This window comes from Physella acuta, unplaced genomic scaffold, assembly GCF_028476545.2.
Source record: "Physella acuta isolate Inbredline_101_S28 unplaced genomic scaffold, ASM2847654v3 ptg000704l, whole genome shotgun sequence".
NCBI classification, from domain to species: domain Eukaryota; kingdom Metazoa; phylum Mollusca; class Gastropoda; family Physidae; genus Physella; species Physella acuta.
This window is the reverse complement of record NW_026732223.1, coordinates 41,137-68,616: the sequence shown is the minus strand read 5'-3', so window position 1 is coordinate 68,616 and position 27,480 is coordinate 41,137. Positions and strand designations below refer to the sequence as shown.

Here is a 27,480-nt window from a genome sequence, read left to right as displayed (position 1 = left end):
TAAAGAGGTTTCTTTACATTATGTGCGTTTGGCTTACAAAATCAGATCTAAGAATTTCGTCATAGCCTGGTGAACTGACACTAGGTACCTAGGGTGTCAATTTATAATTAGTTTTTTTTTAATTACGCAGGGCTAATTAAACTTGATTAGACTGCAATGACACTTGACACTTTAATGACTTAACCCAAATAATTTGCTGAGACAGGACAGCTAAAAATACAAGACAGTTCACCTGTGTGACATGTTTACCTGACATATGGTCGACACAAACCATACAAGACAGGTGTCCATTGTCTTAGTCCACATATGCGCTAGCTTATGTAAACCTGTGTCTTTTTTTATACATAAAGGCAGGTTTTACCCAGGTGTACTAAACAAAGTTGCGTGTCGTTATTTATGGAAATGCCTAGACCCGTAAAGATTCATTCTCTTTATCTCCTACAAGAGATAGAACAACGAAAGTCGCCTCCCCTGGCAAGATTTATGTTCCCTGACTTGTGATAACTTCCCTTTGTTTTTTAAACACACAGAAGAGCGCCGCATTTCGGCATACCTGGATATAAGGCCGGGCTGTCTTGAAGTGCCAATGGAGGTGCAGCTGTTCTTGATCCGTTCAGGAATGGGAATTTCCGATTTTTCGGTTATATAAAGCGCTTATTATAGTGCGCTTTCTCATGGGAGATGGCGTTTTCGGGGGGTAGAACATACGGCTGCTATCCCTGAAAGTCTCTAATTCGAAATCCCGGGTTCGTTTCAGGAAAACTTCCACGAGTCCACCTAGTTGTAATGGGTACCTAACTCACGTTAGGGAAAGTAAAGGCGGCTGGGCATAGTGTTTACAACACTAGCTCTTCATATGCTAGGTCAATAAAACAGGTGAACTCTACTTCACCTTCCCCATGGACCGTCGGGTTCGATAAAGGTACTTAACTTAATTACTTACTAATTACTTACAATGCGTTTTCAAAGTTAAAGGCTATATAAATAGCCTTTATCTATATTAAAATATATGTTTTTCAAAGTTACCCTTTCGAACCTGTCGGTCAATACGGCAGGTGAAGTAGAGTTCACTTGTTCCTATGATTTCGGCATATAATATGTGTTCAACAGAACAATTCTTGTTCAACGACCTTAAAGTAATACACTACATTTACCCCCCCCCCCCCCCTCCCCATATTTCAGTTATTGGGTCGACCAGTTATTGGCTTTAACATGTAGCAGACGATTGGGATGACATCAGACGGCTCCTAGAGTTAAGTCACTCGTCGCATGTCCATTGAAGCAGACGGCTCCAAGTGCAGGAGCTTAGATCGTGACGTAAGACAGAGCCGTTAAATTACGCGCCTGCGTAGTGTGCCGGTGATATTATTACTGCCGCACTCGACTCGCCGCTTTTTTACCTTTCAGGCTGCGCTTTTTGCGCTTTTTTGTTTTCTTAATTAACGGAAGTCGAGACAAAGACCCGAGTAATGGGTAGGAGGCAGGTGTAAGATTTGTTCCGTATTTTCCGGGCCCAGCTGTTTTTAATTTACAGACATTGCTGGTTCTGCTTCTAGTGTCCCAGGGCGTGTTGACTTAAGCGAGCTTTTGAAAACATATTCAAAGACTTGAAAGCAAGTCTGAAGATACCCCACCTAACATACTTTTATATAACGCACTAATATGTATCAAGCTTCCAAGTAATATCTGTACTTCTATGTAAACTGCTTACAATGCACTTTATTCAAATCAAAACTCTACGCATTAGCTTTTATTAAAAAACAGCTTCTGATTACAATTATCATGAGAGTACTATTAAATATTTTGTGAAAAAAATACTATTTATTAAGCAAAAAAAATGTTTCGACTTTAAAAGAAGTTTAATTGCCCTTCTCACTTTTAAAAATTTTTATGTTTAAAATTATTTAAAAGCCCCCTGTGAGATAACTTTAGATCTAAAGTGGAAGGGGGAATAAATGGTGTATGTCAGTACAAGGGAGGTAACACCAGGTAAATCTCAAATAGAATTTTCGCTATTTACATTTTTTCTTTTCTTTATAACGTCATTCCGAGAAGAAAAAAATATGCCCTGTCGTTGATGATAAACAAAATATAGGTGTCTGTTTTGTCTATTTGCAATCACTTCAGATGTTATTGGTAAATATTAGCTGTATTGTATAAAAAAACAGGCTATGCAAGCGATTTTTTAAATGACGTATTGCAGGTAGACATTCTGATGTCATACTCAAGGAAAACATTTACGTGTCATTTTAAGGCTCAAGGTAGACATTCTAGAGTTATACTTAAAGCAGACATTCTTGTGCTATACTTATAGCAGATATTTTAGTACTATACTTCAAGCGGACATTCTAGTGCAGTGGGGTTGCTAGGTCGGGTGTCACCCTGTGCGGCACTTCGTGGAGACGACCCCCCTAGAAACTATATATATATATATATATATATATATATATATATATATATATATATATATATATATATGTAACTGGGGTAGGCCTAACTACCAGTTACAAATGATAACGAACGAGAAGCCGAGACACGGTGTTGGTCTGATGCAACCGATAACAGGTGGCTTATTGGGTCGGGCTGATAACAACCTCAAAGCCAAGGCGTGCTATTTTGGGAAACGGTATTCAGACGGCCTGTCAACTTTGATGGATAGGACGCAGATGTTATTTTACGGTCTGTACGTTTGAACTACGCAACTGGTGGTCGGAGATCGAGTACAAGTATCGATTACGGAGGAATACAAGTACGGAGACGAGTACGGATACAAGGGATAAATAGGAGGGCACGGCAGGACTCGTTCTCTCTCTTCCGTCGTCGTCGCTTGCTTTAGATCAGTCAGTCTGGGTGACATACCCAAGTTGGTTATATTGTGTTAAGAAGGACAATAGACATGTGGATTCAGTTATATGAAGCCTAGTGAGGACTGTTAGGGGTCAGTTGATTCAGACTATTATTGTGAAACATCTCTGTTGATTCATTGTGTTATATTGAAACATTTCTTGATTCATGTAATAAAAGGATCAATAGCGAACCTGCATCTTCGAGTCTTTCTACTGTAGTCGATGTTGTGTAGCATGAGTGGTTCAACTCGTTACAATTGGCGTTGTCGGGCAGGATAGACTCGGGAAAGGTCACATTGGGCGTTGCGAACAGGATAGATGCAACTAGCCTAGGTCACATTTGGCGCTGCGAGCAGGATGAATTAAACTAGACTTGCCGATTTAGGCACCCATAGTCAACCTTGTGCATAACTGTGTTTTGTGTGTATGTGAATTCGGACATTCAGGAACTGTGAAAATCGAGGAAAATTTTTTCATATACACACGGTAAGAAAGAACTCTTTTGTTTTACTTACGGAATAAAATGTCTACTCTGGACGAGAAGCAGACCCATATAGTGGTCCTACCCAGAGAGTCCCACATTAACAAATTTTACGGGGACGGGGATCCCACTTTAACCAACAGGTTCAGTGAAGAGGTCAAAGCGGCCTGGGCCTCAAGAGGCATGTCACCAGAGGAAAGATTAAGACTGCTGATGGGCAGCATAGGAGAGACGGTTAGGGCAGAGGTCAAATGCCACGATAAAACCATCCAATCAGATCCGGATAAGGTGCTGGATCTGATTATGGAGACCTTTGGGGAGAGACGGTCGGGATCGCAACTGCTGGCAGGGTTCGTAGGCTTGAGGCAGAGATTGGCGGAGAGTGTGATGGAGTACTCACACCGGATGAACAGTGCCTTTGATTCGGTAAAGGTCAAAACACCGGACATTGATGTACGCCTACTGAGGGACCATTTCATTGAGGGGCTGGCAACCCCGATCCTAAGAAGAGGGTTGAAAGAGGAGGTCCACAAAGAACCGCAGTTGACCTTCCTCCAGGTCAGGAACTCAGCGATCCGCAGGTCCGAGGATGAGGACCAATCGAACTGTTCGGTGGACAAAGTTTCTGTACCTGAACAGAGACAATCCCCACCCACAGGGGCCGACACGATGGAGACCATGATGGCTCAACTGTTGGCCCACCTAGATAAGGTTGACCAACGTTTGGAGAGGTTAGAAAGCAGGTCAACAGCTGAGAATCGGGAAAAGAACGGGACAAAACAGGGACGGGTTGGACGGCCGCGTCCGGCCAAGCCATCACTCCAATGGACGGCCGACGGTCGACCAATTTGTTTGTCTTGTTCACAACCCGGACATATGGCACGGTACTGTCCGGTGAAACGATCGCCCTCTGTACGGCAGGTCAAGGCTACAGAGCGGCGAGGTAATGACTTAGTAAACAAAATGACAAAGAAACACAGTAAGGAGAAAAAGAAAGGCAAAACACAACTAATGGAAAAAATGAACTGTGAAATGAACTTGAATGTTGAACAGTTTCAAGTGAACAATTGGTTGGTAGAGAAAAATGATGATAAGAAGAAAATTGGTAGACTTAATAAAGGAATTCAAAGTCTAACCAGGAAACTGGATAGGGAAAGTTCATGCAAATTAAAAGCACAGGAGAAATGTTCATCTTTAAAGTGTCTGTTATCGGAAGAAGTAAATAAAAATAGTAGACAACAGAACAGTGTTGGCAAACTAGAAGAAATGAAAGAGTCTCAAACAAGACTTGAAGAGAAATTATCCGGTATTGAAAAAGAACTTCAAAGTACAGCAAGGCTGGGATCCATCGAACAGCGATGGGCAGCAGAATTGGCACTCGTTGACCTAGAGAGAAAACATCGCCCGGGGCGGTCCAAGGTCAATGCGGACGCCTTATCAAGGAATCCTTACGAGAGACCGGGTGATGAGGAAGAAACGCTGACAGGAATATGTGAGGTCAGAGCGTCAACAGATATCCCTCATGGGGTACAAGTGATGCAGAACGGGCAGACCGGGGTGGAGCACATATCCACGGAACCCGAACATATGGACAGTAGTGATTTTAATTGCCTTAATCACCAAAAGATAAGAGATGCCCAGAGAACGGATAGTGGCTTACAACCGCTATTGAAACACGTCCAGGAACAAAAATTCCCAGGAAGAAGGGAAAGAGAACAATTTGGTCGAGAAACAAAGAAAATACTGAGTCAGTGGAACCGTCTCAGTATAAAGGATGGTGTTCTCATGCGGAGAATTCATGACCAAATTGATGGCACAATACACCAGGTGGTGGTGCCGGGACAATTACGAGAAGAAGTGCTAAGGTTGGCACATGACAGGGCAGGACACCAGGGTCAGGACAGAACCCACAAAATATTACGACGGAGGTGTTACTGGCCCAATATGGAAATGGAGGTCAAACGCCATTGTGAGGCTTGTGTAAGGTGTCAGCATGCGAAAATGCCAGTTGTCAAAATGAGACAGCCATCAGGACACCTACTAGCGACAAAACCACTAGAGATTGTGGCTATGGATTTTACGTCGTTGGAGCAATCATCGGATGGGACGGAACATGTGTTGGTAATGACTGATGTATTCACCAAATGGACGGTGGCGGTGCCCACGCGAGATCAGACTGCCAAAACAGTGGCAAAGGTCTTAATAGAACATTGGTTCATCAAATATGGCATACCAAGACAATTACATTCTGACCAAGGAAGGGCTTTCGAGTCAGAAGTAATTAACCAACTGTGCAGCCACTACGGGATCAACAAATCTAGAACAACCACATTTAATCCGAAAGGAAACGGACAGTGTGAACGGTTCAACCGCAGCATGCATGATTTGCTGCGTACGCTAGAACCTGAACAGAAAAAACGTTGGCCTGATTTTCTCCCAGAGTTGGTATATCTATACAACTGCACACCCCATGCCACAACCGGCTTTACGCCATACATGTTGCTGTTCGGACGAGAGGCTCGACTCCCTCTTGATTTGTTCCTAGGAAAAAGGGAGAGTATGACTGGCTCATACACCGCACTGGAATATGTGAATGAACATATGAGAAGAATTAGAGAAATGTACAGGGTAGTACAGGAAAGACTAGAACATGAATCTCGGCGAAGGGAACCGCCGATACAGACGAAGGACCCGCCACTCAAACTGAATGACAGGGTATTACTGCGTAGCCACCCGTTAGGCAGAAACAAAATCCACGATCTCTGGGGACAGGAGATATGGCAAGTCGTGGAGATGCCTAAAGCAGCAGGTGGCCCCTTTAAGATAAGACCCATCGATCACGCCAAACCGGATCGGTGGGCGAATATTGCTCAATTAAAGAAATATTGGAATAGGCAAGAAGAGCAAGTACACACAAGGAAATCCAAGACAATTAGGGAACCGGAAACTATAACGGAAATTCACATACCCATTCCGGAACCATATCACCATCAACAGAACAACAGCGATACGCAAGGGGAGGATACCGGCAACAATGAGGATCCCGGTCCCTCCAGAAGCAGAGAGACGGTAGACCATCAGATAAGTGGTCCGCGGAGAAGTTTAAGGAACAGAAGGAATACGAAATTTTTTGTCAGCAACCATCAATTCTTTCATGGTCGCGCTGGTATGAAAACAGACTGTTCAAAAAGCAAGGGTGGATGTGAATTCTAGAACTGTTTTGTGTCTCAGAAAGATGGTGTAGACACAGTTGATATGTGAAATAGGTAGAACTGTCAATCGTATACGAATGGAACGTCGTGGATAGTGAGTGGAACAATACATTTTTTTACGACTGTGCGATTGACTTTGGAGGAGTGCACCTGCCAGGCGTTGTTTGTGGTTGAAAACACACAAAAAAAGCAGGGGTGGATGTAACTGGGGTAGGCCTAACTACCAGTTACAAATGATAACGAACGAGAAGCCGAGACACGGTGTTGGTCTGATGCAACCGATAACAGGTGGCTTATTGGGTCGGGCTGATAACAACCTCAAAGCCAAGGCGTGCTATTTTGGGAAACGGTATTCAGACGGCCTGTCAACTTTGATGGATAGGACGCAGATGTTATTTTACGGTCTGTACGTTTGAACTACGCAACTGGTGGTCGGAGATCGAGTACAAGTATCGATTACGGAGGAATACAAGTACGGAGACGAGTACGGATACAAGGGATAAATAGGAGGGCACGGCAGGACTCGTTCTCTCTCTTCCGTCGTCGTCGCTTGCTTTAGATCAGTCAGTCTGGGTGACATACCCAAGTTGGTTATATTGTGTTAAGAAGGACAATAGACATGTGGATTCAGTTATATGAAGCCTAGTGAGGACTGTTAGGGGTCAGTTGATTCAGACTATTATTGTGAAACATCTCTGTTGATTCATTGTGTTATATTGAAACATTTCTTGATTCATGTAATAAAAGGATCAATAGCGAACCTGCATCTTCGAGTCTTTCTACTGTAGTCGATGTTGTGTAGCATGAGTGGTTCAACTCGTTACAATTGGCGTTGTCGGGCAGGATAGACTCGGGAAAGGTCACATTGGGCGTTGCGAACAGGATAGATGCAACTAGCCTAGGTCACATATATATATATATATATATATATATATATATATATATATATATATATATGTGTGTGTGTGTGTGTGTGTGTGTGTGCGTGTGTGTGTGTGTGAGTGTGTATGTGTGTGTGTGTGTGTGTGTGTGTCGGCCTACCTAGGCTTTTAATTTAAATGAATGCCACGTACGGGTACATGAGCTTTAATCACAGCATACTTAACGGTAACGATGTTTATCTATAATCTGTAAATAATACAGAAGGAAGTAGCATTGTTTTCTTTACAGTTAGCACATTTACGTCATGGTGTCACCCTCACCCTCTTGAAATAATTGTCGATTTCTACTTAAAAGACTATTTAGCTTAAACTAATCATTAATGGATCTGACAAAAAGGCGTTTTGCTTCTGTACAATATACAATTTTTTGCCATGGTGTTACCCCCCCCCCCCCACATAAATGATGTCACCCGGTGCGGTCCGCACCCCCGCCCCGCCCTCGTACACCTCTGTCTAGTTTTATACTTTAAGCAGATATTCTAATGTTGTACTTAAGCCCGACATTCGAATGTAATACGGCAGATATTCTAGTATTATACTTAAAACAGGCATTCTAGCCGTTAATGTGTCCTAACAAAGGTAGAAATTCTCGCTTTATACTTCAAGCATATAATCTAATTTAATACTAATGTTATTCTCAAGACATACATGTTAGTATGCAAGCAGGCATTCTGTGTGCGCAAATTTCTGTTTGCGTTTTTTTCTGTTTTCGCTTTTTTTTGCGGTTTTTTTCCGTTGCGCAATTATTATTTTTTGTGCGCTTTTTTCGTTGCGCTTTTTTCCGTTGCGCTTTTTTCCGCTGCGCATCTTTCTGGGAACCCTTATGGACAAGTAGAGACCCGACAATATGGCTTCGCAGTTGTGATACCCCTTTAATAACCCAGCCTATACAGACTAGTCAATAAACTAATGCTGTCGGTAGACGTACATTCAAAGCAAGGGCAGAAAATCTAAATAGAGAGTCTCGAATATAGTTCGCAGGCTCAAGTCCCTGAGTCAAGCCTGCCCTGATGGGTACCTGATTCGTTCATTGGTCAAGCCTGCCCTGAAGGGTACCTGATTCGACTGGGTCAAGCCTGCCCTGATGGGTACCTGATTCGTTCATTGGTCAAGCCTGCCCTGATGGGTACCTGATTCGTCTGGGTCAAGACTGCCCTGATGGGTACCTGATTCGTCCATTGGTCAAGAGTACCCTGATGGGTACCTGATTCGTCCATTGGTCAAGACTGCCCTGATGGGTACCTGATTCGTCTGGGTCAAGACTGCCCTGATGGGTACCTGATTCGTCCATTGGTCAAGCCTGCCCTGATGGGTACCTGATTCGTCCATTGGTCAAGCCTGCCCTGATGGGTACCTGATTCGTCCATTGGTCAAGACTGACCTGATGGGTACCTGATTCGTCCATTGGTCAAGCCTGCCCTGATGGGTACCTGATTCGTCCATTGGTCAAGCCTGCCCTGATGGGTACCTGATTCGTCCATTGGTCAAGAGTACCCTGATGGGTACCTGATTCGAGTCCCTGAAGGTAAAGCCTGTTGGGAATATTGTTGTTCACACTGTAACAACATTTATTTCGAGCAGAAAGAAACAGATGAACTCTACTTCATCTGAACCTGTTGCACATTTAAAGCCATAACTTTCGGAAATTGTGTACAATTAGCTAAAAACAATTCAGGGGTTTTTCAACAACGGGGTTGCAAACCGATCACCCCCCTCCCCCTCACACACACTGTTTGAACCGCCACCGAAGATGTCATGAATTCACTAAACAGATGGGCCAAACGGAAATAAGAATACCGCATTGTTTTTGGTTTACTACTACGCGACTCCGCCGGGTTATTTTTAACCTCTCCTGTTTACGCATGCGCTAGTCACATTGTGTTTGTGTAGCAGCTATGATATATTTGACGCAGGTGGTCCGGCGCGTGGCGTCTGATTTGTTTGTTGAGACACAGATAGGGCAGGAAGTAAACCCTGCCTCGCTCGTGCCAGACCCCTGCTCGCAGGCGGACGGACCCCGGGGGCAACAAATGGTTCCTGGCAGGTTTTAAACAACGGTAAACAATTGTCCCGAGTTTGGAAATATGAGGGATTGAAGTGGATGGGGGAAAAAAAAAGAGATCATAAGTCTGAAAATTGATGTTTCAGAGTCAAAACTGCAAGTGTTTCTTTCAGACCTTTATCTCTGTATGTGTGTTAGGGGGGGGGGGTGGACACTGGTAAAAGGATATAGTTTCTAAATAAATTATATTTCGTTCTGGAGGGGTGGGGATGGGGGGACGTAAGTCATGGCAACGGTAGGTAATTTTCGGCGAATTTTTAAAAAATTTAGACTAAACTCATTGAGTCATAACTATATGCTAAATATTATAGCATTAGGTTTAGAAAAAGGCATTTTGGTTATTTTGGTTTTCATCACCCACCCATGCCCCCATGGTAATTAGCTTAACCGAATCTTTTAAAAAAAAAACTCCAGTAAAGTATACTTTTAAACCTTACGGTCCTTGACGCAGGTGAAGTGGTGTTTTTCTGTTTAATTTGAACCGTATTCAAAGTATGTTAATTAGTTCTTATTTTTCATTATATAATGTCATTGTTATGAGGGTAAAACACACAAAAACACGTTCTTATCCATGTCAACAATATCGATCGGAGGGATCTTGTCAAACTCTGTGATTTACTTTGTAATGACAGTATAAACAATGGATATTTAAAAGATTTTACTCTTTATAGTTAGATTGAAATCATAAATTTAATCAGTGGGTTTGATTTGAATTCAACGCTCCAACTCTATAGGGTTGGTAAGTAGGTCACCAACCAGTTCTACAACTCAAAAAAACCGTATAAGCCATTGAACTGTTTATTGACCTACTTACCAGCCCTATACATGCCAGAGACAACATTTTTTTTTCAGCTGACATGTGAAATCTCCTAAGTGGTATTTGCCCACTTTGTCATTGTCAAGTTGATATTATACCATTTGTCGTTTTCGAGATGGCATTAGCCAGACTTGTCATTTACCCAATTTGTCATTGTCGAGATGGGATTAGCCAAACTTGTCATTTACCCAATGTGTCATTGTCGAGATGGCATTAGCCAAACTTGTCATTTACCCAATTTGTCATTGTCGAGTTGACATTAGCCAAATTTGTCATTTACCAAATTTGTCATTATCCAGTTTGCATTAGACGATTTTTGTCATTGTCCACTTGGCATTCAACCAGAATATGTGTACCTGTCTTAGTTTCTGTTTTCTTACTACGACTTTTTATATTTTAAAAGGAAACAAGCCTCAAATAAAACAATTTTCTTTTAAAACATATATTCTATTACAATTTACTTTTAGAAAGAAAAACAAAGTGACTGTACCTGCATCAGTGGTTGAACATATCCAAAACAAAATCAGCGGCAATGCCAATAATGATACAATTACACGTGAAGACATTGTATCTGTGGATCAGTCCTGTTCCGGTGGTCCCACACTTAGCTGTTAAGGGAAGTAATCCATTCTCATGTAAACGAACCTGAGGAAGATTTTAGCACTATAATTAAATTTGGCCTGCAGTAATTTATAAAGTATTAGTAGGCCTATATTTCGTTAGGTGGAAGCTGTCTTTAAGCAAATGTACCTTTCATCTATAATGCCAGATTAACAAAAGCACACACAATAAGACCTGCACACAAGCAAATAAATGTATCCTACACACACACACACACACACACACACACACACACACATATATATATATATAAATATATATATATATATATATATATATATATATATATATATATATATATATATATATGTCATAGGCAACTGTTAACAGTAACAGCATGTGCTCTTAATTAGACCTACCGCAAAAATTATTTTTTAGACATGTTTCTTTGGGAGAGGGTGTGTGAGTGGGGGGGGGGGGGGGGGGGGAGAAATTAGAAACTTTTTGGGAGGAACGCTCTCCCCAATTCCCCCACCCCCACTCTTTCAAGAAATGCTCGAAAGAAACTCTTTAAATTCATAATCGAGAACAAAGCCATTAAGCCATTTGTGAAAATGAACAAACAGCTTTTTAGATCATGATTGATTTGACCCTTGACCTGAATGGTTTTCGTGACATTGTATGTAGTAAAAACAAGTACAGCAAATTACTCAAATAGGTATTCTGTACAACGTTCCCTCTAAAGATAAAAATCTAGTGCGCAACGTGCATTTTGTGTACGCGGTGTTCTATAAGTCTTATACAAGGATATAGGCAGATGCATTTTACAAAATGACTGCGCGGCAGGTTTAAAACTACTGCGCGGCCGCGCAACCGCGCAGCTAAGAGGGAATATAGATTGTGCACCAGTTGTGTAAAGAAAGGCTGGGCTAATGCACAGAATAAACAGTTTTCCAAACTCATAAAATAATAATGATTTACTCAATTTTTTTGTTAAAATACAAATTTCTAAGGTAGTTTTGTGCGTATAATTGACGCTACCTTAGCCTAACCTAACCCGATCATAATTATAAACACTACCTCTATCCCGAGCCATGAAAATAACCTTACATATAACCCTGACCATAGCCCAGACCCTACCACCAATCCTAACACTAACATCAATACTCACATGAAAATTAATGGACACAATAATTATACTCTATTGTCTAGCCGACGCCAACGGTACAACAATTATAAAACACTAATCTTTGGGATAAAACTATCTATTAGCTTTAATTTTCTTTGAAGCAATTTTTTACTTGAAGTCAAACCATAAAATGTGAGTAAATAAATAAAAATTATATAAGTTTTTAGAAGTAATCGGTGAGTAAAATCAATAGCTATGAGATTTCAATAATTTCAATGTGGTATAAAGTATAAGAAAATTAGTAGATGTGCTTTCAACTTAATCAAGATTTCTAAAGTTGTGAACATAAAATACGTTGTCGTTTTTGTGATTTTTCAACAAAAATACTTGGGTTGTTTTTTGTTTGTTTGTTTTTTTGTTATAAAACTGCAACATTTTGAAAATAAACTTTTATGAATAGTTCAAAACATTTCTAGAATATCTAAGACCTAGTAGGCTACTTGTTCAATACGATAAAAATATCTATAAAATGTAATATTCAAATAGATACATTGTAAGACTTCTTACATGCGAAAGGTGGAATTTTTTTAAGGGGGGGGGGGGTCGAAAGCAACATCGAATTACTTAGGATCGTTCCAGAAAATTCTGAGGGAAGAAGTTTTCTGGGGAGTGGGGTGGTAAGTGTGGGGGGTCGAAACCAACATCGAATTACTTAGGATCGTTCCAGAAAATTCTGATGGAAGACGTTTTCTCTGGCAGAATCGGCTCCAGATTACACCTTTAATTATCTCACGGTTAACACAGGTAACCCAGGGGCACGTGCACCCGCGGGGAGGGGTGAGTAGACGTGCACCCGCGGGGAGGGGTGGGGGTGAGTAGTCGAGTTTTTAGATACAGGTAGGTAAGGTAGGTAGGGTTAATGATTTTAGGCGAGGGTGGGGGAGGGGGTGTTGTTACTATTGCAAGTACCTCAAGCATGTGGGTGTTTGCCTTGTGAGTGCTCTGTTTACGCGTCTAGTCAAATTACTTATCAGGAGTGTCTGTGGGTTTCGATGGAGAGGGGAAGGGGGGGGGGGACTCTAGTCATCCATTTCAATTATGTGCATGAATATACGAAGTTGGAAAGAAGTGGAACGCGTTCAATTCGATATTACACTTCAAAAAATATACGTGTGTATATGTGTGTATACACAATGTTATGTTTATATATTTAGATGTACACCTTGTTTTACCGCTTTCTAGCTGCAAGACACATCTTGACTCCCGCCATAACTTTCACCCCCACCCCTCTCCCACCCTCACCCCCCACCCCCAGAGGCGGGCTGTCTATCTTGAGGATTTTGGCAAAACTTCAGACACACCAGGCCAGCTACAAGCACACAAAAAAGTTTTTTGACTGCTGTTTTTTATGCTACAACAAGATAAACTCGCTACACTCTCTTTGAAGAGCTTGCTACAAGCAGACGTTTTCAAACATTCAAGCACACACACACACACACGCATACACAAACACACACACACACGCACACACACACGCACACATAAAACGAAACACATGTAGCATTTTTTTTTCGTTTTAAAATATTCCTCTAAATGCTTTTTTCTAGAAACTTAACTGGTAGTTTTGTCATTAAGATATCTATGTAAGCCAAGGAACAATTAAACAAGTTTACAATGTAACGTCTATTTGTACAGCTTTTAAAAATCGTTGTCTTCAAGTAGAAATAATTAATACATAGATCTGCATTCAATCAATATTATAACTAATTACATTAAAAAACAGTGGTCATATGTCTATCCTTTTGTTTTTTACAACTCTTGTAAAAAACCGTAATAACGTGCTATTATAAGCAGTAAAAATAAGAAAATAGTCTAAAATATTTTAAGCTATAACAGTCAAACAGTTAGTCACCAAAATGTATCTTGTAATTAATTCTTGTAACATGTATACTATACTTGTCTAGAAAGTAAACACTAATAAATAAGTGAATACCCCCCCCCCCCTCTCGCCCTTACCATACATGTTCAGATAAAATTAAATTACGACGTAGTTGTTTTTTGTTTTTTTTCTTGACATGTATAGTATAGTATAGTATAGGCTACATGTCGCAAGTGTAAATGCAGTGTTAAATCACATAAAATAGTTATTTCCCATTTACTTATTGTATTTTAGTAATTAGTAATCTTTAACTTTTTTTTTTTTAAATTTCAACGTAATGTAGATATCATTGCATTGTCATCGGGTATATTATTCTATGAAAAGTTTGAAAAGAAATATTTTTGGTAGAAATGGATCAAAATTTACTTACGATAATTTTAAAAAGTTCCCTTTCAAATCTGACGGTCTATAGGGGAAGTGAAGTAGAGTTCACTTGTTTCTGTGACCTCGGCATATGAAGAGATAGTGTGGTCAGCACTATGCCCAGCTGTTACTTTCCCTAACGTAAGTTAGGTACCCATCAGAGTTGGGTGGACTCAGGGACGGTCTACTGACTTAACCCGGATTCGATCTCGAGCCTTACGGGTTAGCAGTCCAGCTCTCTACCGCTAAACCATCCCGTCCCGTTACGATTATTAACACACCAAAAAAAACCACAAAACAAAAACAGCAACTAAAGGTGAGACTAAGAGAACGCTTGTAAAATCGGAATGACAGCTTCTCATTTTGTTTGGACAAGAAGCTTCTTGAGTCGAATCGAGGGCCGCACTTGTCTCGAGTCAGTCTCACTCGACGCACGGCGCGTACTCTCTGTGAAGGTGAGAGCTCATTAGTGAAGCAGGTGGTGAGTTTTCAAACAGAATTTTAACGGTCGGAGGAATGCCTAAAGTCTGAAGGTAATTAGGTAAGTTCGCTATTTGCTGGCTGGGAATGATCATCAGCAGAAAAAAAACACAACAAGAATGCAGAGTTTCGATTTAAGCTTTGTCTACTGAATGAAAAGAAAGCGAAAGAATTCATTAAATTGTTCATATGTCTCTATCTCAAATTTATTCAGCAGAATTTGTTAATGTTTACAATGAAAAACAAGATGATGTTGTTTTTTTTACAATTAAAAAAAATCATTTTTCGTTGTTGATATTTAGGAAGAACTTGAGTCGAACCGCCGTCATAACAAACGAACGTCAAACATCAACACCAACCCGACCCCCTCCACCCACTCGCAAAGGGCTTCTTTGTTTATATCCATTCTACAATAGCTAATGCTGTATTGGCATACATTGATCAATTTTATCACAATTTGAGGGCAGGGGGGAGGGGACGGGGGGCGGACGTAAATAATAATAAATTAAATAATAATAAATTAAGTTTAAAAATTTAATTTTTAATTGCAACCACCGTTGCCCTCTTCACAACTCCGACCCCCCCCCCCCCCACACACACACAAACTCACACACAAACCTCAAGAAGAGTAACATCTATCGTCAACGTGTGCCTAAGAAGAATCACTAAACGCCATTACCCACACTGAACTATGGAGGGGGAAATACAACGACTGGCTAAATATGATTTCCTTCAAAAGAAAATGGCGGTTGTGAGGTCACACAGGAAGTGCCAGCAACCAGCGGTATAAGACAGGCCTTAAATCCACAGGGTAAAAGAAGAAAACAGAGACATTGAAAACCCCAAACGACGTGACAGGGGGGGGACACAAGAATGATGGATCTTCCCTTGGGAGGGTGGGGGGGGGGGGACACAAGAATGATGGATCTTCCCTTGGGAGGGTGGGGGGGGGGGACACAAGAATGATGGATCTTCCCTTGGGAGGGTGGGGGGGGGGGGACACAAGAATGATGGATCTTCCCTTGGGAGGGTGGGGGGGGGGGGCTGTTGGAGAAACTAGATCGAGATACAAGCACGCAGATATACAACAACATACTGTGGACAAATATAAGAATCATACATCAGGTATTCTAGTTTTTTTTTATATTACGCAAGTGAATACAATCATAGCCCTGACTTCGTAGCAAATTGTTGCACGTTACAACAGTCATACAGCCACAATGTAGCATAATGTAGCAGTTGTATTATAACAATCATACCTTAGATTGTGGCAGTTATATTATAACAATCATACCTTAGATTGTGGCAGTTATATTGTAACAATCCTACCTTAGACTTGTAGCATACTGTGGCAATGTTATTGTAACAATCATACCTTAGATTGTAGCAGTGGCGTAGCGAGGTCGGGTGTCACCCGGTGCGGCACTTAATGGTGTCACCCCCCCCCCCCCTCAGAGGCGTAGCGACCCTTCCCGGGGACAAACTTTCGAATTTTCGATGTGCACCCCACTCCCTCAAGTTTTTCTCTATATGTTTTACTATTTTTGCCTTGGTGTCACCCCCCTAAATGGTGACACCCGGTGCGGTCCGCCCCCCCCCCCGCCCCCCCCCCCCCCTCGCTACGCCTCTGGATTGTAGCATATTACGGCAATTTAAGAATTACAATCAAAGATAAGACTTGGAGTATATTATGGCTATTTAATTATACAAAAGACTTGTAGTATATTGCGGCTATATAATTATAACAATCATACCTTAGATTGCAGCATATTACGGCAATTTAATTATAACAATCATACAAAAGATTTATAGCTTATTGCGGCAATATAATTATAACAATCATACATTGGATTGAAGTATATTGCGGCTGTTTAATTATAACAATCATACATGAGATTGTAGCAAATCTAGGCAGGTAAAAACAATCATACAACAGTTCTACCTGTTACAAATTGGGGGTAACAACAATACCATCCCGGGCAATGTGATACCCCTGCTGAGGTAAACCACGTAATGTGATACCTTTGGTGAGGTAATGCTAAAGGAGTCTGGACCAGGGGTTACAAAACACACATGCCCGGGGAGAGGAAAGGGGTGGGGGGGGGGGGGCGCTGACAGATGTTTCACGTGCATCGAGTTTGTCAGCTCTACTAGGCATACCGGCATGGCATGGCTGATTCGTATCTAGGATCAGGGTTAGCTGTTAGGGTTAGATCTAGGTAAAAGGGTAAAACATAAGACGGAATTAGGATAGGAGGTTTTACTAACTTTTCGGTTAGGTTTTAGGTAAATGGTCAAGATTAAGGTTGAATTAGGATTAGGAGTTTTACTAGATTTATTGTTAGGGTTAGGGTAGAGGGTCGAAACTTGAGTTGAATTAGGATTAGGGTTGTAGATAGATTAACTCTTAAGCTTATGGTAAAGGCTTGAATTTGGATTAGGGGTGTTGATGTATTTACTGTGAGGATCAGAGTAGAGGGTCAAACCTTAGGTAAAATTAGAATTAGGGGTGCTTCTAGATATTACTGTTAGGTTTAGGGTCAAGTCAAAACTGGAGTTGAATCGGGGTTAGTGTTGTGGATAGATGAACTTAGGTTAGAGGGTCAAAATTTAAGTGGAGTATTAGAATTAGGGGTGTTACTAAATTTACTGTTAGGCTTATGGTAAATGGTCAGAACGAGTTAAATTAGGGTGAAAATAGATTTACTCTTATAATATATATATATATATATATATATATATATATATATATATATATATATATATATATATATATATATATATAGGCATATATATATATATATATATATATATATATATATATATATATATATATACATATATATATATATATATATGTATAAGACTACAGGCTGTGGTTATAGTAACGGTGCTTTAAGAAAATTAGCTTTGACGCGCGCCTTCAGGCATGCTAGCACTACCAGATGAGCAAAAGTGAGATTGTGGCTGGGGGGGGGGGGGATAATGTTTGCTTACAGGTTGACGTGGCACTGAAGGAGATATGCGCTGTTCCAATCTTTCATTTATCAAAAGTTCGTTGACCCGAGGCCCTTTAGGTGCAGCTTACACAGTTGTTGGTAAAGACACGGTTAGAGAAATATATGGAACAGCTACGATTGTCGATATATATCGATAGTATTTTAAACTTAATCCTAACATAACGCTGACCCTAACTCACATCACATCCTAATACTAGACCATTACCCTTGCCTAAAGCTAACACTGTAGTATAAGGCGATCGTAGAGATCGCACATTGACAATGGTTCGATCATGGACAATTACTAAAGCCGCTTAGTAGTTGAATATCTATCTTTATATCTTTTAGATATCATATATATCCCTGTTTTCACGATTAAAACCGAAACACATAAAGACGATGGTAGCATTGTGAGCATCACTGATCCTAATCTTAATCATACACCAACAGAATCAGAGAAGTAAAACCTCCATGTGATACTGAGTTCCCTTGTTGATTTTCACGGAACAACCAAATCTTTATGTAACACTTGTTTCTACAAAGACAAACATACAGTATTCAGTGTGTGAAGTCCCTTTATAATGAAATAATTATTTACAGTTTTTTTAAAATAAATTAACTATCCAATGAAGAATGCGTTCACATAAAAAGTTACCTATTTGAAGTTACCCCCAATTTTCAAGCGTTGCAAAATCAGTACACTCCCCACCATAAAATGACTTTACTGACACCAATTCAAATAATCGCATGTAATCCATAAGAAAAGAAAAGTAAAATCAGCATTACACGACCACCACCCCCCCCCCCCTTACCCTTCTCCTTTCCTTTACACCTAGATCTGGTATGAATCTCCTTCCTGCTGTGAGAAACAATGGTCAAAATGCTGCTTTGTGTTTAAAAGAATTTTTGCTCTCATGATTATGGGTTGTTGTTTCTTTTAAATCCTGATTCTAAATTAAAAATAATAATAATTTGTAAGTGCCATCCAGACCTAAACACTAACCCATGACTAACTCTAACTCTGAACTAAAATCTACAGCTAAATCATCATTATCAACCACACCAACGACTTTCATAGGCAAATAAAATCACTATCCTTTCTAACAAGAATTATTTGAATAACAATGTTTAATAATCAACACCGTTAATACGAAATAGAAATTCTTTAAAAATGAGCTAAATCTCCTTGAATGATGAGAAAAAAATAATTAAAGTTTCAATCCCTTTTGAGGTGTTAAGATATTCATGAACAAAACATCCCTGATGCAGTTAGATCTACATGTTTCTGACGTTACTATTCTTTATCTGCTCAAACTCTTTGTCCGTATTCAGGTATGTATAACTCACACATATTCATTTAATTAAATCACTTGCGAAAATTTCCATATTAACGAAACGCATTTTGTTGAATATGAAAAAAAGCCACAAATTCAATGCGTCTATTTTTTAACTTACATTTTTAATTAATTAGAAGTGTAAATTGAGTCTCGAAAAGAGGATTTGATAAACCTAAAATATCTTTAAGTCGGAAAACTAAAACTTATTTTCTAATAGGCCGCCACTTACCTTTACGTGTTGTATAATCCTTTGATAGGAAAATTGTCCAATTTACGTTTTTATGAAGAATTTCGGTAAACAAATTTAAAAATAATCGTGAAACACATATGAATACTAATACTCCGATTTCAAAGTAAAATCTAAAGCTCAACCTCAACACCTTAACTACACACCTGAAATACACACGAAGAAAAATTCCTTCAAGATTTCTAACAGAAAAGGTAGAAAAAAATTCCACACATTAAAAAAGATACTTTAAAAAAATCCATCCTGGCAGAGTCTGCTATGAGCAGACGGCTTGAATGGTTTCTTTTCACGTCTGCTTCACAACTTGGCAGACGCCACCCCAGCCTTCCCGCCGTAAGTTCAGTCCGTCGCGATATCTACCCTCATTAATACCGTACCTCGCGAACGCAGGACCGCAACAAAAATAAAAGGTGTGGTGATCCCACGCTGGCTGGAGAAAAATTTACGTCGTGTAAATAAAGCGTCATCGCGCGATAACGCGAGACAAATAAAGCATTAACTGCGCATGACACAACCCGTTAGAAATTTAAGTTCGTATGCAAATTAAAGAATTTAGAAAAAAAAATATAACAAACGTAAATTTTAAAGAATAATGGCTCTACTGACCCCGCCCGCTTTAGTTTTAAAGGGTCGTTTATGTGGAAAGAAATATTGAATTGACATTATTTAAATCAATAGACGTCGTTTATATGCTCAGCTTTACCATAAGCGTGTCTAACTGTTCAGTAATTTCGTTTTTTATTTGGGGGGGGGGGGGGAGAGGGGGGTTCAAGCAGAGTTTCTTCCAGGCATCTCTTCGGGGGGGCTTTGCCCCCCCGAAAAATTTTTACCGCCCCCCCCCGAACGAAATGAAATTTATATAATTTATATAGAAAATATATACTTTTAACAGTGTCCGCCCCCCCGAAGAAAGTTTACCGCCCCCCCCGAAGATTTCAAGTGCCCCCCCGGAGAAAAAAGTCTGGAAGAAACACTGGGTTCAAGATAGGTCTACAAATATAAAACATTAGGACAACCAGAGTTTCTTCCAGGCATTTCTTCGGGGGGGGGGGGGGATACTACCCCCCCCCCCCCCCCCCGAAGAAAGTCTACCGCCCCACCCCCCCCACCCCCAATGATCGAAATGGAATTTATATAGAAAACATATACTTTTACCAGTGTCCGCCCCCCCCGGAAAATATTGACGCCCCCGCACCCCCCCCCCCCCGAAAATATCAAGTGCCCCCCCCCCCCCCCCCCGGGGAAAAAAGTCTGGAAGAAACTCTGAGCACAACCACACAATACAAGACTAGGACAACCACCCGATAAAACAATAAGAAGCATTAATAACAGAATGCTCCAATAAATTAGCATGTTAACTTTTGATAAGTCTACATTCTTTCCAAATTTCTCCCAGCCCTCCCTACCACCTCACGCCACCCCATCCCACTGACTACACAGATCCGCCCTTGGATAATGAAAAGGAGAAAACTGTTCAAAAATGGACAACGTGTTTAGAATCAGCGACTGGAGAATGTTTTGACAACGATTCAGTTTGCATGGAAAACGCTCAGATTTCCCTTTAAAAATCAACAAACTTATATTTAAACCATTTTAAAATTACGCAAATGAAACAACAAAGAATGTGGACTGGAATAGAAGGACGGGTTGCCAAAGTGAATTTGGTTTCATTAAGTGTTACCAGAGAGGGGGGGGGGGCTGTGGGGGGTTTTGGGGAGAGGTGTAAATTAGCGAGGTGCCTTTGTTTTTTTGTTTTTTAAACATTGATGGTATCTCAGCCTTGAGGTACACGTATGTTTTTTTTTTCCTCCTCAAAATATTTAAATCAAGAACTTACCTGAGTACGATAAGTAGTGTTGGAGGATATCCCAGGTATGAAAAAAGAGGGGGGAGTGGCTGTGGTAACACTAGAAAGAAGCCGAGTTTTTGGGAGATGAGGCAAAGTAGAAGAAAAATGATGGTAATCTAATTATTTATTTTGGCGTGTCAACAAAAACATCTACTTTTTTTTTATTATTCGTAGAATTTGTTATACTATAACACTCTGTACTTTAAAAAATTACCTTAGTTATATACTTATATTTTTGTATATAAAAAGCTTTTTAGATAATATTTAAATATATTCTAAATAAGTATTTATACAAACTCTCAAGTAGATTTTGTAGTCCATTTTGTGGCTAAAAATAACACTCGCATTTTTTCTTGAGCTATACTAGTAGTGTAAGGCATCATGGGAGATAATTTACCCAGGGTTTATCTTCCCCTGTTTGTTTCTATTTTTTTTTCTTCTTCGAGAAAAAGCTGTGGGAAAAGCCCAGGTCACAGGTAAGTTGCTCCAGAGGTTCAGGTTTGTTGTGTGAGTTGTAGTGACTGGTGGGTGAGTTGCTCCAGAGGTTCAGGTTTGTTGTGTGAGTTGTAGTGACTGGTGGGTGAGTTGCTCCAGAGGTTCAGGTTTGTTGTGTGAGTTGTAGTGACTGGTGGGTGAGTTGCTCCAGAGGTTCAGGTTTGTTGTGTGAGTTGTAGTGACTGGTGGGTGAGTTGCTCCAGAGGTTCAGGTTTGTTGTGTGAGTTGTAGTGACTGGTGGGTGAGTTGCTCCAGAGGTTCAGGTTTGTTGTGTGAGTTGTAGTGACTGGTGGGTGAGTTGCTCCAGAGGTTCAGGTTTGTTGTGTGAGTTGTAGTGACTGGTGGGTGAGTTGCTCCAGAGGTTCAGGTTTGTTGTGTGAGTTGTAGTGACTGGTGGGTGAGTTGCTCCAGAGGTTCAGGTTTGTTGTGTGAGTTGTAGTGACTGGTGGGTGAGTTGCTCCAGAGGTTCAGGTTTGTTGTGTGAGTTGTAGTGACTGGTGGGTGAGTTGCTCCAGAGGTTCAGGTTTGTTGTGTGAGTTGTAGTGACTGGTGGGTGAGTTGCTCCAGAGGTTCAGGTTTGTTGTGTGAGTTGTAGTGACTGGTGGGTGAGTTGCTCCAGAGGTTCAGGTTTGTTGTGTGAGTTGTAGTGACTTGTGGATGAGTTGTAGAGACTGGTGGGTGATTTGTAGAGACTGGTGGGTGAGTTGTAGAGACTGGTGGGTGAGTTGTAGAGACTGGTGGGTGAGTTGTAGAGACTGGTGGGTGAGTTGTAGAGACTTGTGGGTGAGTTGTAGAGACTGGTGGGTGAGTTGTAGAGACTGGTGGGTGAGTTGTAGAGACTGGTGGGTGAGTTGTAGAGACTGGTGGGTGAGTTGTAGAGACTGGTGGGTGAGTTGTAGAGACTGGTGGGTGAGTTGTAGAGACTGGTGGGTGAGTTGTAGAGACTGGTGGGTGAGTTGTAGAGAATGGTGGGTGAGTTGCGTGTGTGAATTGGGTGAGGTGTGTGAATTGGGTGAGGTGTGTGAGTTGGGTGAGGTGTGTGAATTAGGTGAGGTGTGTGAATTGGGTAAGGTGTGTAAATTGGGTGAGGTGTGTGAGTTGGGTGAGGTGTGTGAGTTGGGTGAGGTGTGTGAGTTGGGTGAGGTGTGTGAATTAGGTGAGGTGTGTGAATTGGGTAAGGTGTGTAAATTGGGTGAGGAGTGTGAGTTGGGTGAGGTGTGTGAATTGGGTAAGGTGTGTGAATTGGGTGAGGTGTGTGAATTGGGTGAGGTATGTGAGTTGGGTGAGGTGTGTGAATTGGATGAGGTGTGTGAGGTGTGTGAATTGGGTGAGGTGTGTGAGGTGTATGTGTTGTGTGTGGATTGGGTGAGGTGTGTGAATTGGGTGAGGTGTGTGAATTGGGTGAGGTATGTGAGGTGTGTGAATTGGGTAAGGTGTGTGAATTGGGTGAGGTGTGTAAATTGGGTGAGGTGTGTGAATTGGGTGAGGTGTGTGAGTGTTGTGTGTGAAGTGGGTAAGGCGTGTGAATTGAATGAGGTGTGTGAATTTGGTGAGGTGTGTGAATTTGGTGAGGTGTGTGAATTGAGTGAGGCGTGTGAGTGTTGTGTGTGAATTGGGTAAAGTGTGTGAAGTGTGAGGTATTGTGAATTGGGTGAGGTGTGAGTGAGGTGTGTGAATTGGGTGAGGTGTGAATTGGGTGAGGTGTGTGAATTGGGTGAGGTGTGTGAAATGGGTGAGGTCCATCCAGCTCTAATGGGTACCCAACTCACGTAAAGGAAAGTAAAGGCGGCTTGGCATAGTGCTGACCACACTGTCCCTCTGTATGCCGAGGCCACAAAAACAGGTGAACTCTACTTCCCTTGCCCAATAAACCGTCATGTTCTAAAAAGGAACTTTAATTACTTTTACTGATATGTGTTTTAGTTGATTTACTATAGTGTGGTCTAAACATTTAAACACTTTTACAGTAAAATATACATAGGCTTCTATAAAAATTCCTATTCCAATCTCATTGCTAGATGCTACATCACCATAGATGTAGAGGGGTCAATGCTGATTGCAGTTTGAAAAGTTTTGAAATCCTGCGTCGATTCTGCGCGGTTATAAAACTTCAAGTTACTCTTCGCGGTCCAAAAATAGTGTTCATCTATGTTGTGACGTAGGCATATGATAAGTTGTTGGAGCTTGCTTTATGCACAGATAGAATGTTGTTTACTTTACGAACACTCTACCGTCCAACCACACCGTCCCATTAAAACATAAAGACGGGAGCTAAAACACAAGGACATACAGCCACACGATAAAACATTAGGACAACCAACCACATAATACAAGACTAGAACAAACAACAACATGATAAAACATTAGGACAACCAACCTCACGATAAAACTTTAGGAAAATCACACAAAATAACACTAGGGCAACCACTGGATAAAACACTAGGACATACAACCACTTGATCCAATTATAGGACAACCACACAATAAAACACTAGGACATACAACCACTTGATCCAATTATAGGACAACCACACAATAAAACACTAGGACATACAACCACTTGATCCAATTATAGGACAACCACACAATAAAACACTAGGACATACAACCACTTGATCCAATTATAGGACAACCACACAATAAAACACTAGGACATACAACCACTTGATCCAATTATAGGACAACCACACAATAAAACACTAGGACATACAACCACTTGATCCAATTATAGGACAACCACACAATAAAACACTAGGACATACAACCACTTGATAAAATTATAGGACAACCACACAATACAAGATTAGGACAAACAACAACACGATAAAACATTAGGACAACCAACCACACAGTAAAACACTAGTACAATCAACCATGCCAAACAGCCAACCAAAGCCCACCAACCCAGTGCCAAATTTCGACAATTAAAGCCAACACGCTTCTAACGTCCCTTTGCGGAAGTTTTGAACCCATTGTTTACCTTAGTAACGTTCATTACGTCAGTATTAACAGGCGCCTGTCAGAAGTTTTTACCTCAATAAAATCACCTTCCGACTTTAACTGCAGGTTTATTTGAACTGTGCCAGAGTCACATGTCAGTGTCATGTCACTTTGCAAGCCTCTGTCACACCAGGCACCTAAAGCACGCTTGACATTAAGGGCATGGGCGGGAGTACTTTTCGTCATAAATCCACTAAATCATCGATTTCCCACTTTTACTTGATCTACACAGAATAATCATCGTTGAATCTAAAAATGACATTGTTATGACCCTAAAAACAGTATTTAATTATGAAAAACCGGGTTCAATGTAGTGTGTACAGGGTCTTTTGTTTAATTTTTTGGTAAAAATAGCAATTTTTCGACCTAGAAAAGTACTATTAGGCTTCGCGGAAACCTAATGTGTTTCATATCAATGGAAAGGCCGTGACCTCCTTTCTTTATTTGTTCTAAAATTAAATGACCAATCAAAATACCTATTTTAATGTGATTATTTTTCTACGTCATAAAGTTGTTTATTTTACTCAGTCGGGTTTTTCCGGTATGCAAATTTTTGACCTCAATTTTTTCATTGGCATACGACGGCGGAAGCTAGTTAGCGATTGGTCGTTTCGCTTCGGCAGTAAACATTCCCTTAGTTTCAGCGCGTTGCTAAGTTTGATCCAGTTTTGTTTCTCTAAGCTTCTGTGCAATACTTACATTATTTTAACATATAATTATTTCAATTAAATATACTATTAACAGTTTAGATTAGTTTGTGTGAATTATCATAAGCAGTGAGACGATTTAATTTGTTTCTCTTTCGATAATGCGTAGAACAAAACACTCGCTAAAAATAGATACACACATCGAACTAATTTACTAAAGCAAGGGCACGTCCGAATGCAACTGATTGCAGCTACCTCTACTCAATCTCGCACTATTCAGACAAGCACTGGTGCAGATGTAATATGCACATTTACTAAGAAACTGCGCCAATGTAAGACACAGTTTTTACAGACAGAAGAAAGCACTGTTACATCTAGTACTGGTAGTGCTAATTTGTAAACCACAGCCATGCAGAATTATTGTCGAATATGATTTGCTTCTTGATGTTATCAATACATTTCCTCGCACACTGTGATGTAGTGGCTACTATTGATGAAAAAAGTGTAAAGGGTTTGCTTCAAGCATGGTGTGGCAGTAATAAAAATGTTGTAAACCGTAAGTATACAACTGCAAAAGAATCCAGAACAAGGCCTTTCACAATAAACAAAGACATCGTCTTATCATAATTGGCTTTAGACATGAGACCATGCAAAATATACTGCTGTTTCTGCGATAGCATAATTCAATTTTGGGCCCAGGCATGCTATGGCATTGCTGTCAAAAGAAGGAAACCATAGTCGAAGACCCAGTGAAGGACGCCAAAAAAGACGCCATGACAACAGCTTTACTACAGCTCTAGGTAAAACAAAGAGCGCCAGAAAAAAAGAAAACTAACAGCCGAACAAGCTCAGAAGTAATATATTCAGCAGCACCATACTTCAGGCTATAAATGTGGTCGATTTTAGTGACATACAGCGATAAATGATCATTTTTTGCAACTTTTTGTTAGTTTTTTGCGTTTTTCTCAGTTTGATGTTTTTTTGTACAATTGTTGAAATAACTTTGTTAATAATTATCAGAACTGAACTAAATTTGCTCCAGTTACTCTTTATATATGTTCAAATAAAACTGATAGAACACTTTTGGAATTTTTGTAAAAAAAAAAATTTTGTTGTTGAAATAGTGAAAAAATTGGACGAAATAATGAAATTTTTACAGTAATGTTTGAAAAAAAAAAGTAAAAAAAAAACTATTTTCTTTTTTGAAAATGTAATCTATCAGAAGTCTTAAACACATGTGTCTGCAGACTATATTAAGTTTTCATGAAATTTGTAAAAACCATTTTTGAGTTATTTCCATTTAAAAATCGTCAATAAAATCCAATATGGCCGCCGTCACCATGGCAACGGAAGATTTAAAAAATAAAAAAAAATATTTTTATGCTTAACTCTTTGAGTTATAACTATTAGCCAAGTATTACATCTTTAGACTCGGAAATAAGGAAGTTGGTACTCATCACCCGCCCATGCCCTTAAAAGCCATTAAATTTTACTGCCGTTGCAACAATTTAATTATCGTTGAGTTTAATGCACGCATGGGTTATGTGATTAACATTTAACTTGGTAAACAAGTTTTATGGATAAGGGGAACGTATGACGTTTAGAAATATTAAATAGGGGCTTGGTAAGATAATATAGCGAGAAATGTGCACTGGGTCACTCCGTTCGGAGGTTCACACACACACACATACACACACACACACACACTCTCTCTCACACACATGTATATATATATATATATATATATATATATATATATATATATATATATATATATATATATATATATATATATAATTTATTTAGAAAATATATAGAAAATGCACTTACACACATGATATGTTGTTTTAAATTGTTTTAATTTTATATATATATATATATATATATATATATATATATATATATATATATATATACAGTGGCGTAGCGAGGAGGGGGGGTGCGGACCGCACCGGGTGACACCATTAAGGGGGGGGGGGTGACACCAAGGCAAAAAATAGCAAAATATATAGAGAAAAATGATAATTTCACTTAATTAAATGCTTAATTAGAGTGTATTAAATAGTCTTTTAAGA

The 27,480-nt window shown here is 40.1% G+C and overlaps 1 protein-coding gene across 3 annotated transcripts in view; it reads right to left on the bottom strand.

Annotated features, from left to right (window-relative positions):
* LOC131949602 (multiple epidermal growth factor-like domains protein 6) overlaps window positions 1-19,806 on the bottom strand; it is a 61,173-nt gene extending 41,367 nt beyond the window's left edge. For 2 of the 3 annotated variants that reach the window (XM_059311444.1, XM_059311446.1), the window contains exons 1-2: window positions 19,397-19,806; window positions 10,850-11,004 (exon numbers count right to left, since the gene is read on the bottom strand). In XM_059311444.1, coding sequence (XP_059167427.1) covers window positions 10,850-10,925 — 76 coding nt within the window. In that variant the 5' untranslated portion in view covers window positions 10,926-11,004; window positions 19,397-19,806. The remainder of the gene's footprint in view (window positions 1-10,849; window positions 11,005-19,396) is intronic. The other variant, XM_059311445.1, reaches the window with a different exon arrangement.
* Between the last annotated feature and the right edge of the window lie 7,674 nt (window positions 19,807-27,480).